This window comes from Eimeria mitis, genomic scaffold, assembly GCF_000499745.2.
Source record: "Eimeria mitis Houghton genomic scaffold, Emh_scaff1088, whole genome shotgun sequence".
Lineage (NCBI taxonomy): Eukaryota > Apicomplexa > Conoidasida > Eucoccidiorida > Eimeriidae > Eimeria > Eimeria mitis.
In genome coordinates, this window is record NW_024011801.1 from 2,016 (window position 1) to 12,753 (window position 10,738).

General features: G+C 44.6%; 1 protein-coding gene across 1 annotated transcript; it reads right to left on the minus strand.

Annotated features, from left to right (window-relative positions):
- Window positions 1-290: 290 nt before the first annotated feature.
- Window positions 291-9,525, minus strand: EMH_0029100 (ATP-dependent RNA helicase, putative; the record flags this gene model as incomplete). Its single annotated transcript, XM_038022123.1, has 10 exons — window positions 291-450; window positions 631-774; window positions 939-1,250; window positions 1,550-2,135; window positions 2,867-2,981; window positions 3,667-3,834; window positions 5,558-5,765; window positions 8,308-8,424; window positions 8,624-8,757; window positions 9,247-9,525. The coding sequence occupies 10 exons, from the start codon at window positions 9,523-9,525 to the stop codon at window positions 291-293; spliced, it is 2,223 nt and encodes a 740-aa protein (XP_037877977.1).
- Between the last annotated feature and the right edge of the window lie 1,213 nt (window positions 9,526-10,738).

Here is a 10,738-nt window from a genome sequence, read left to right on the forward strand (position 1 = left end):
GCATCCATAGAAAGTAAACACCCAGCAGCAGCAGCAGCAGCAGCAGCAGCAGCAGCAGCAGCAGCACAGCAATCCTTTGCTTTTCAACAAGGAGGAGCTAGGTGAGTTTGTTTACATGGATATGCCTAGCGAGAGACGCTGCGGTGCCCCTCAAGCAATAGGAATGTTACGACGAGGGCTCCGCAGCGATGCAAAGAATTTTTCCTCCCCTGTTGCTGCATACACAACGCGATGCTGCTGCTGCTGCTGCTGCTGCAGCTGCTGCAGCTGCTGCAGCTGCTGTATTTTCTTCATTGGTTGATGTACTGAGAAGCATCAATTGTTGCTGGCATCTCCGGAATGTGAACTTCGAAACGCGTCTGTACATCGTTCAACACGTTCGTGTCCTCCTGGCTTGCTACGAAGGTCACCGCCAGCCCCTTGGTGCCGAAGCGGCCAGCGCGGCCAACCCTGAACAAGAAAAAAAGCAACAATAAACCAGTTTTACACCCCAAAACAAGCAAATAACGCCTCTTTCGAGAGAGAATTTCATGCAGAAACAGGCCCATATATATATATATATATATATATATATATATATATATATATATATATATACAGATGCAAGGGAGAAGAAAGCTGGCTGTCTACCTGTGGAGGTATGAGTCGCTGCTCTCGGGCATATCGTAGTTGACAACGATGTTTACGCGTTCAATATCAATTCCGCGTCCGAAGAGGTCCGTGGCGACCATAATACGCTTCTCGAAGTTTTTGAATTGCTGGTAGCGGCTGATCCTGAGAGGAGCATCGGCGCAGCATCATCCGGCAGAGAAAGCTAGAGAAAGCGAGAGAATACGGGTGAAAAAGAGAAAAATTTTTGAACAAATAACTCTTTATTTCCTTTTTTGTTCGTTTAAGAATAATTTTAAAACGAAATATTAATATTGTTTTTCATTCACCTTTCCTCCTGATCCAGTCCTGCATGAATGGCTATAGAGGGGAAGTTGCACTCGGTGAGCAGCTTGTTGAGTGCCTGAGCTCTCGAGACGGATTTCACGAAAATAATGACTTGATTAAACTCGAGAGAATCCAATAAATCATTTAGTCTGCGGTTTTTGTCTGCCTCCGCCAGCTTTACGTAATACTGCAACAAACCATGAAGCGTCAGCTTGCTCTCGTCGTCGATGAACACCTCCACTGGATTCTGCATAAACCTCTTGCAAACCGCGCGCATCTCCCTCCCCATCGTCGCCGAGAAGAACATGACTTGTCTGTCAGACGCAGCAGCAGCAACACGACCACCCCCAACTGCAGCACCAGCTGTTGCATCAGCAGCAGCAGCCGTAGCTGCTGCTGCAAGTGAAGCAGCCCAGCCGACCTAGATGCCCGGGGAGGGTTTTTTTGATTAGCGCAGCAGAAACGTTCATCATACACCTTAAGAATCGCAATAAAAAAAAAAAAAAANAAAAAAAAAAAAAAAGAGAGGAGTAGTGACACTGAATTGTGTAGGGTTTATCATGACTTGAACGCAGTAAAGTAAAGGGCATCAAATAGAGAACCATCAGCTGACTTTTTCTTTGGTGTAGAGACGAAAATAGACTGAACGTCTTTGCGCATATCCAGCTTCTCCAGACATTTATCGCATTCGTCTAGAACGAAATGAGCGATTTTACTGGGGTCAAGGTGTTTGCCTTTCAGCAGCGCGAGGACTCTGCCTGGGGTGCCGATGAGGATAGAAGGAACACGCTTGGGGTCAGCTAGCAGCTCGATATTCTTCTGTATGGGGACCCCGCCGTAGACAACTTCACACTTGACGTGTTTTAAATATTTGCTGAAACGCTCAAATTCGTTTTTTATCTGAAACGCTAACTCGCGTGTATGCGCAAGACCCAAACACATAACCCCAGGCACAGCAGCAGAGTCTGTTGATGATGCTGCTGCTGTTGCAGCAGATCCCTCGGTGGCCTCCCCACCAGTACGCTTTGTTGCAGCACCTGTACCTGCTGCTGCTGCTGAGTCTACGTTCAGCTGCTGCAGGATAGACAACACAAATACTGCTGTCTTCCCCATTCCACTCTTCGCCTGACACAGAATGTCTACACCCGTTATCGCGTGGGGGATCGTCTCGTGCTGCACTTCAGACGGATGCTCAAAGCCTGCAACATATAAAACAAACACAAAAAAAATATACACACAAAAATATATATAATACACACAAAAACATACAACACAACCACAAACAATATATATAACACCCACAAACATATACACACAAACTAAACACAGCTAAAGAAACTCGTCAAACAATAAAAACACAACAAAGTTAAGCATCAAGGAAACTAAAAACACGAATCATCAGCTGTACATACACCCAAACCACAGAAGAAATACTCGCTAGATCACTGACACGAACAAAACAAAACAAAAACAATAAAAAAGGAGCAGAAACACCAACTGATGTGAATGGAGGCCAGCAGCTGTATATGCACTTATATCCATGGGCACCCACAAACGTCTATACACCTCAGCGAAAATAAAATATAATAAACATCTACGTGCATACAACACCGCACTTGTTAGTATTTCTGTTTATAAGCTTTTTTATATAAACTTTTTTTTATATAATGTATTTACTATCAGTTTTTCTTACAAGTAGTTTTATTTATTATAATTTGTGTCTATATAATAAAATAAATAAAAAACACAACGCCACAGAAGAACTTGTACTAAATATAAAATAACTGTTTATATAACATTTATATTTATTTATATTTATATTTATTTATATTTATATTTATTTATATTTATATTTATTTATATTTATATTTATTTATGTTTATATTTGTTTATATTTATTTATATTTATTTATATTTATTCTATACATACCCGCATCACCAATAGCTCTCAGGAGCTCTGGCTTGAGGAAAAAATCGCGAAAGCCGCTGGCGTGGATAGAGACGTAGTTGCCGCGGCCTACAGCTTCCTCGCCCACACCCTTCTCCTGTATGCAAACCCTAAACCCTAAACCCTAAACCCTAAACCCTAGAAACCCAACAAAGAATCCATATCCTGAATACAGGAACAAACCTCACCAGAAACGGCTGCAGCAACCACCCAGCTGCCATCCAGCAGATAAAACAAAATCAAGGTACACGTACACCCCAAGAGATGAGATGAGGTGTACATACACCAGCGAAGAGGCGGTAATGGGGATATGCGTTCAGAAATAAAACAAAAGCCCGCAATGCCGCCTCATCGGAGGTGTATGTACACCCCAACCACTGGGGTCGCGTCTCCCCTCCATATACACCTCAGATATGCAGCCACTACTAACCCCGTAGGTTCTTGCTGCCGACGGAGCAGCGGCCACATGCTGAATACTTCTCGAAATATCACAAAGAAAACACATTTAAAACAAAAACAAACAAAGAAAACAACTGCTCCCGCCACGGACGCGGGCCGCTCAGTTTCTCCTGCATCGCGAGCGTCCTGGCTGAGCCCCCCATCCCGTTTGCAGTTCCGAGAAGACTAAATGCTGTAAATAATGCTTTTAAATGATTAAAATGAGGAAAAAGAGGCAAAAAAAAGGCAGAGGAGACCTAGTGGGGAGGCCAGGTACTGGCCGCGGGCGTTGCTGCAATGGGGCCCGCAGCAGGTGTTGTGGTTGCTTGCTGCTCTCGTTTTACCTTTTGGTCGTTTTGCTGTTCATCTTCCTCATAATCAACCAATTCGTCGGCGGGGTTTTGCTCGAGAGCCGCCATTTTCAACAGGGGAGGTGTCTGAGGAGGAGGTGCTGCTGCTGCTGCTGCTGCTGCTGCTGCTGCTGCTGCTGCCGCCGCGGTTGCTGCTGCCTCCTGCGACGAAGGGAAAGAAACAAGAAAGGCTAAAGTCTCTTCGCAGCGGTTTAAATTCAATTTCTGCTGCTGCTAAGGAATTAAATTTACAGAACGAACGAACAGATTCACCACAGTCAGACAGGGCCGCCCCGCATGCAGCAACGGCCGCTGCTGCGGTGTACATACAGCTCGTGCGTTGCAGGGAGTTGGTTTGTTGTATGTTTGCCGGCATGCATTTCATCTATTGCTTAATTCTTATACTTTTATAAAGCACTTGTTACATATACAGTGGCTATTCACTCCATAAGCAGTTAAAGCTACACCGACACCAGAACCCCCAATCCCCACACCCCATACAGCGGCTCCTCGATCGTCGCTGCGGAACACCGCAAGCTGCAGCAGAGTCAAAACACTTTTCAAAAGAATTACAAAAATACAGCTGATGGGTTCCCCCCCAGTTCCCAAAAGCGCTGGATACAGCGGCGCAGAGGCCTGGGGCTGGCGCGGAGAGGAGGGGCCTATCACGAGTATAGTACAGCTCAGTACACCTCATGCAAGATGAGCTGAAGGAGGCTTTGCTGCAACTTTTGCTGCAAGGCAACTTCGCATGCAACCATATCCATACACCTTCCGGTGTATGCGCTGACACTGTCAGCAAGTGCTGAAACACTTCACCCTCGGAAGGTAGCTTGCGCGCCAGTAGAAGCACTTGCACTCACTCCACGCGTATAGAGCTGCATGTAGTCACATTTCTATCGCCAAACATCTCACTGCTTCGTGTTACCAGGTGCCCCACTGGATATGGTTACACCGAGGGAGGGAATGCAAGGTGACCCGCATTTCCTTCCTCGGCGCCGGAGGCCAGAGAACGGGAAAGGAAGAGAAACACGAGGACGTGGCGGACGGAGAGCGGCGTCTGCTGTTGCTGTTCATTTTGCTTCTGCTGCTGGCAACTCAAATTCTTTACTGTTTTAGTGGAGCAGTGGCCACTCAACTGTTCATCAAGCCCGGCTCGTTGCGACGCGCGTGTGGTGGGACCCACTTTTCAATGCGGGTATCGTATCTAACTCAAAAGTACGCAGTGAACCGTTGCTGGCGCGGACAGTCGGTGAGCATGGGGGTAACAGGTTGAGCCAGTCAAGCAAAAGAAACCGATACCCCACAAATATGCGTCGAGGAGCTAGCCGGGCGTGGAGGGATGCGGATACAGCCCACCGAGAAGATAGTTGAAGCCGGAGGTCCGGAAGGTATAAAGATACGGATCTATCTACATAAATGAGGGACAGGCTCACAAGGAACGTTTACACATTGCTGCACTTTATGGCGTGTTGCGGGCGGACGGGATTAAAGCCACCGCCACCTTGTGGAACAGAGCGAGTGAATGCCCCTCATAGATTGTTTCGTGCAAGCGGTGCTCAGAAACCGACTCGAGTTCTCGATCACCTGGTCACTTGACGTAGTATTCTCGTTTTCTGCGGCCTATGCGTGTCGTTACCCGTACGCCCAGGATATCAACCCCCTCTAGTTGCTTCCTCCCCACTACCTTGGTGCTGCTTTGTGGGGAACTTTTGAAGAAATTTCGGTGGTCTGCCAGAAGGCTCTCAGCTTTCGCCTGACCCTGCATCTTGAATATGTGGTGTGCGTGGTGCTACTGAGCTTAACGCGAGTTCTCGAGGTTATCGGAGGACGATCGTGAGTTTCAGTGGGGTCGAAATACTTAGATGTTCTGGACGCAGCTGACCTCGACAGGCTCCAGCCGTCCTGGCTGCAGCAGCCTAAGGGCTTGGAGCTGGTGAGGAGAGGGGGATGCCGGCCATGAGTTGTAGCGCGCCTTACTACGGCTCGCGCTGCAAGGCAACGCCACGTACATCCATGCCCGAGTCCTTTCAGGAGCTTGCACCAATACTGTAGATAACTGCAAAACGCATACATGGCCGTCAGCCGCCAGCCTGCGAGCCAAAATAAGCACATAGAGCAACTTCAGGCATAGCATGCTACACACCCCATGCATTGGCGCTAGTGGTGAGACAGTGCAACTGTACATACGCATCGCCAAATATCATTTAGGTAATGAGTTCGCCTGACATGGGTGTAAAGCCTTCATATGTACGTTCACTAGCTAGGCCGGTGTTCCGTGTGGCCCGCGTCAGCCCCGCTGGTTTCCTGTCAGCTTTCCGGTCTCCGTACATATAAGATATTTGAATGGTGTAGCAACATTAATATATTATGAAGGCAGTCAATCCGCCCTCAATTTCGAAGGCTGCTGCCACGAAGAGGGGTACAGCAAGCCGGGCCCTGGAGAATGAACAAGTAGACGGATATGGTTTGCATACGTTTTGGTTGTGTGGTGGCGCTCATCGATGACTGCTGAGGAGCATTGGCGGCACCATTTGCATGCAGGTCACACGGACACCATGGAATCAGAACACAACGAGTAGGCTTGGCGGTATGATTTGCATCTAACCGCTGCGTTACGTGTGGCGCCACAGCGTGGAAAGCGGAGAACGAAGCAGCTAGCTGGAGAGGCTTTCTGTATGTGCTGTGAAGGACCTGTTGCTGCTGCTCTTGCAAATAGACGAGGGGTGATAGCAGAATAACTGAAGCAGAAGTGGAGGCCGGAGTTTTTCACTCCAATGACAGTAAAAGTTCTAGGGAGGAAGTAATGGGTATTTCAGCTGGCTTAGGGGCCGCTCGTTGCGGCAGTGGCGCGGCGAGCCCACCCAATAAATTAAGTTGGCTATTAAGCGGACAGATGGCGCTTGGGGTGTGACACACAGAAAACGGGCTAGCCGCCCGACAGCTAGCTAATTGAGAGCTAGCCAACCAGTATATAGCTAACTGACAGCTAGCTAACAGCGAGCTCGCTAGCCAGCAACTAGCCATCTGAGAGCTAGCCAGCCTAAAACGCCCGCCGCGGAGGAGTGACAGGCCTTCCTGAAAAGCTGTAGCTAGCTGCAGCCATCCGTCATTCCAACTGCACAGCTAGCTGAGGGGCTCACTACTACTCTGCATGCAGCAGGTTATAAAGTGTTATCAGAAACAAGATTATGAATAATTCTTTATGAATGCTTGCCACTAGGTGAGCGTGGAGGCTAAATACAGCGAGTCGCTGCTCCCACTGTACAGCTCGGCAGGGGGCTCACCCCTACTGTCTCAGCTGCTGATAAAGCAGCAACTGAATTCACATATATTTTATTTCTGCCTGCCTGTTGCATGCTACCCTTCCTTCAAGCCACGTATGTCTCGCCCGCGAGTTCGTTGCATGCGGGTGAAACCCTAAACCCTAAACCCTAAAACGTGAATTCCTAAACCCCAAATAAGACGACTACCTCTGCCTACACGTGTTAACCCGATATAGAAACACTGAACGGCAACTAAATAAACAAAAATAGCAATTGAGGTGTTTCTATACATCTTACAACAGTACTTGTTGCTTATAAAGATAGCCCTCTATGTGGGGGCCGCTAGGTTTAGGGTATAGAGTTGCACCGCGTGCAGCACAGGCGTGAATTACGTCTGCATGCTCAAAGCTAGTATTTCTGCTAGCGCTCAGGCAGCTGCCGTTTACTAGCATGTAGGGTTACCGTTGTATGCATGTGCAGGTGTACATACACCGGAGCATCAGCTGCTCTGTATGTGCAACGCATTGAAGGTAACTATATAATATTGCAAGTTGTATTCAGTGAAGATAGCCGTGAGGCAGTTGTCGCGCGGGCTGTCTCTGCAGAATGTTGAGGGGAAAGCGTTTAAGAAAATCAGAAATGGAGAAGAGTCTATATGCTAGTGCAGATGATAGCACCGAGCTGTAATGAGAAAGTTAGGGTTATGTATGTACATGTCAGGTGTACATACACCCGAAATTATTGCTGCTATATGATGAAACTTTCAGTCTATGCATTGCCAACCTCCACTTCACTTAAATAATCTTTTACTTCTGCGGGGCTGAGCACTCTGAATTTTCTATCTTCTCCTATAACACCGATCTCTATAGACTTCTCTGTCATTGCCCCCTCAAACCCTTCACGTAAAGTCAGAATTGCTGTGTGAATTGCATCTTCTAGCTCTATATCTGCGGTGTATCTGCAGGTATGTATACACAGGAAAGCAGCAACACATGCAAGCACCACAAACGTGAAACCTTAGAATAAACAAAAACTGAAATAATGCAAAAAAAAACATCATATTCGTCTTTATTTTAATTAAAAAGAGAATTCATAACAAAACAATCATCATATGCAGCAACATATACACACATACACCTAAACCCTAAACCCTAAACCCTAAACCCTGCATTTTGCTCTGTACAACAAACAAGAAACCCGAAACTACTTCTTTGGCATTTCAATGAAATTTTCTTCATTATTTCAGAAGAAAATAAAATTAAATATTTTAATTAATTAAAATATTTAATTTTCGTATGTACTTTTGTTCATACATTTGCATTCATTCGGTGTATTCAGATGTATATATTTTTTATTTTTTTTTGTTTACCTTTTTTCTAGAAATGTTTTTGCATTTTGCATATCGCGGCCAATGGCGGAGGCCTTCCAGCCAAAGTAAGCACCGCTGGGGTCCACTTGATACAGCTGCGGGCCGCAGTCATCGTACCTATTGAAAACACAAACACAGCAACATGCATGCATGCATGCATGCCTTATATGCATGCATGTATTCCATGGATGTATTCCATGCATGCATGCATGCATGCATGTATTCTATGCATGCATGCATGCATGTATTATAACTAGGATATATGTTTAACTAGAAAGCAAAGGTAAAAGAGAGGAAAAGGGAGAGCAGCACTGACCCCGCAACGAGCAGAGAAATTCCAAAGGGACGAACGCCCCCGCTTTGGGTGTATTCTTGCATGACGGAGGCCACCCCCTGCACCAGCTGGTTCGTCGGCATGGGTGTTTTATAATAAAGTTCATATGCAGCAGCCTGCATAGAAAAATACACACAAATACTCTACTCTTTCAGGGTTTATATATCGTCTAATATAAACCCTATGATATATATGTAATGATTACACTATACAACACGCATAAATGCTTCTTCTGTTGCTTCCTTTTCTGTGTTTCTCTCTGTGCTTTCTCCCCTTTTTCTTTCTCTCTGTCTCGCCCCCTTTGGCTCTGTCTGTGTTTCTGTTTCTGTTTTTCTTGTTTGCCTGTTTTCTGTTTCGTTTCTTTCTTTGTGTGTTTTTTCTCTCCTGCCTACGTGTTTGTGTCTGTTTCTGCTGCTTCTATCTCTGTTTCTGTTCCTTACAACCCCAGGATTAACGTTTAGCATTTCTATGGATTAGCGACAGAGAGCAGCCCGTAACTTAATGAATTTCTGTTGTGTGTACTGTGTGCAGAGTTTCTGTATGATTGAGGTGTATGCACAGTGGAGTGTATGCTCTGTAGATTTGTGGTTTGTGTTTTATCTCACTTCTTTTCGGCCTTTCTTTAATACAACTCTGAAATCAGCAGGCATTCCTGCATAGACGCAGCCGACGGATGGCGTGAAGATATCTACTTTGTTGATGGTTTCTGGTTCAAGAAGAGGAGTTGGGAGTTTTTTTTCTGCTGCTAATACAACTCCGTTCTTTGCCTTTATACCCAGAGCAGGGGAGCCCTGCTGTACGCGGTTCAGAGCGTATTCAATTTGCACCAGCTTTCCGCTGGGGGAGAAGGTCGTGAGGCTGAAGGAATACTGGCCTTCCGACATTGTTGATGATAAATAAAAATAAATAATAATTAGGAAAGAAAAAGGAAATATTTCGGGCAAAATTTACCCGAAAAAAAACGAAATATCAAGCACGATCAGCTCCGCTTTCAGCCACCCAACACACCTTCACGAGCGCAGTGAATGAGGTGTACGTACACCTCAAATTATTTTCAACTTCTGAAAGTGAAACGACTCCGTCACTTTTACTTTTGTTTGTTTTCTGTAGGTTAGAGGGGGGTGGTGCATGCGGAGGAGCCACCGCTGCATACGCTGTTTCCTCTCATGCTGTGAAAGCAGTTATCAGAATAAATTGAGTTCTTTGAGAACAATAAACATAAATAAATCATAAAAACACAAAACATAACAAACTTATTTCTACAGATATGCAACAGCGGCCACACGCACGCAGCCCCGTCTTTCCTTTTTGCTGCTGAAGCCGCTGTATATATATATGTATGCGTTGCAGCTGCATTTCAAGTTTTTTTTTGTGAAGATAAATTTCATATAAATAAATTATAAACAAAAAATATTATTTTAAACATAATTTATAAATTAAATAATATATTTTTCCTCTGAAATTCATGATCATACTTGCACACCACGATACAGCTTTCTGCGGTTTCCTGTTTTCCTAGACGCTTTCTGCTGAGACGCTGAGACAGCAGCAATTGAGTTAATACTATTAAATTATTCAATAAACTTTATAAATTTTTTAATTAAATATTTTTTATAAACTTTTTGTTGTATTTCCCCTGAATTTCACTGCGTCTAGACACCATTTCAGTGGCTAGCTAGGGCTTATGCTAAGATAGATATTTCAGCTCCTCTTGCAGCTGCACATATAATGTATACAATATAATCTATATCTCCACATAAAAAAAATTATAAATATAATATATAATATATGCATTTTATATATTTTATATATACATATATATAATATATGTATATGTAACACTAATGCCAGCAACATCAACAAAAGAGAGGGTCCTCTCTACCTAAGCATTTCCTCAAAACCCTAAACCCCAAACCCTAAACCCTAAACCCTAAAAGATATTGTTTCAGACAGCTGGATCGTTCGATCCCCAGCATGCAGGAAATGTTTTATTTGCTTTCATTTTAATATGTTTATAAACTAAGACTAAACGTAAAGATTATGCTGCCCTTTGTTTTTTTTTTTTTTTTTTTTTTTTTTTTTTTTTTTTTTTTTTTT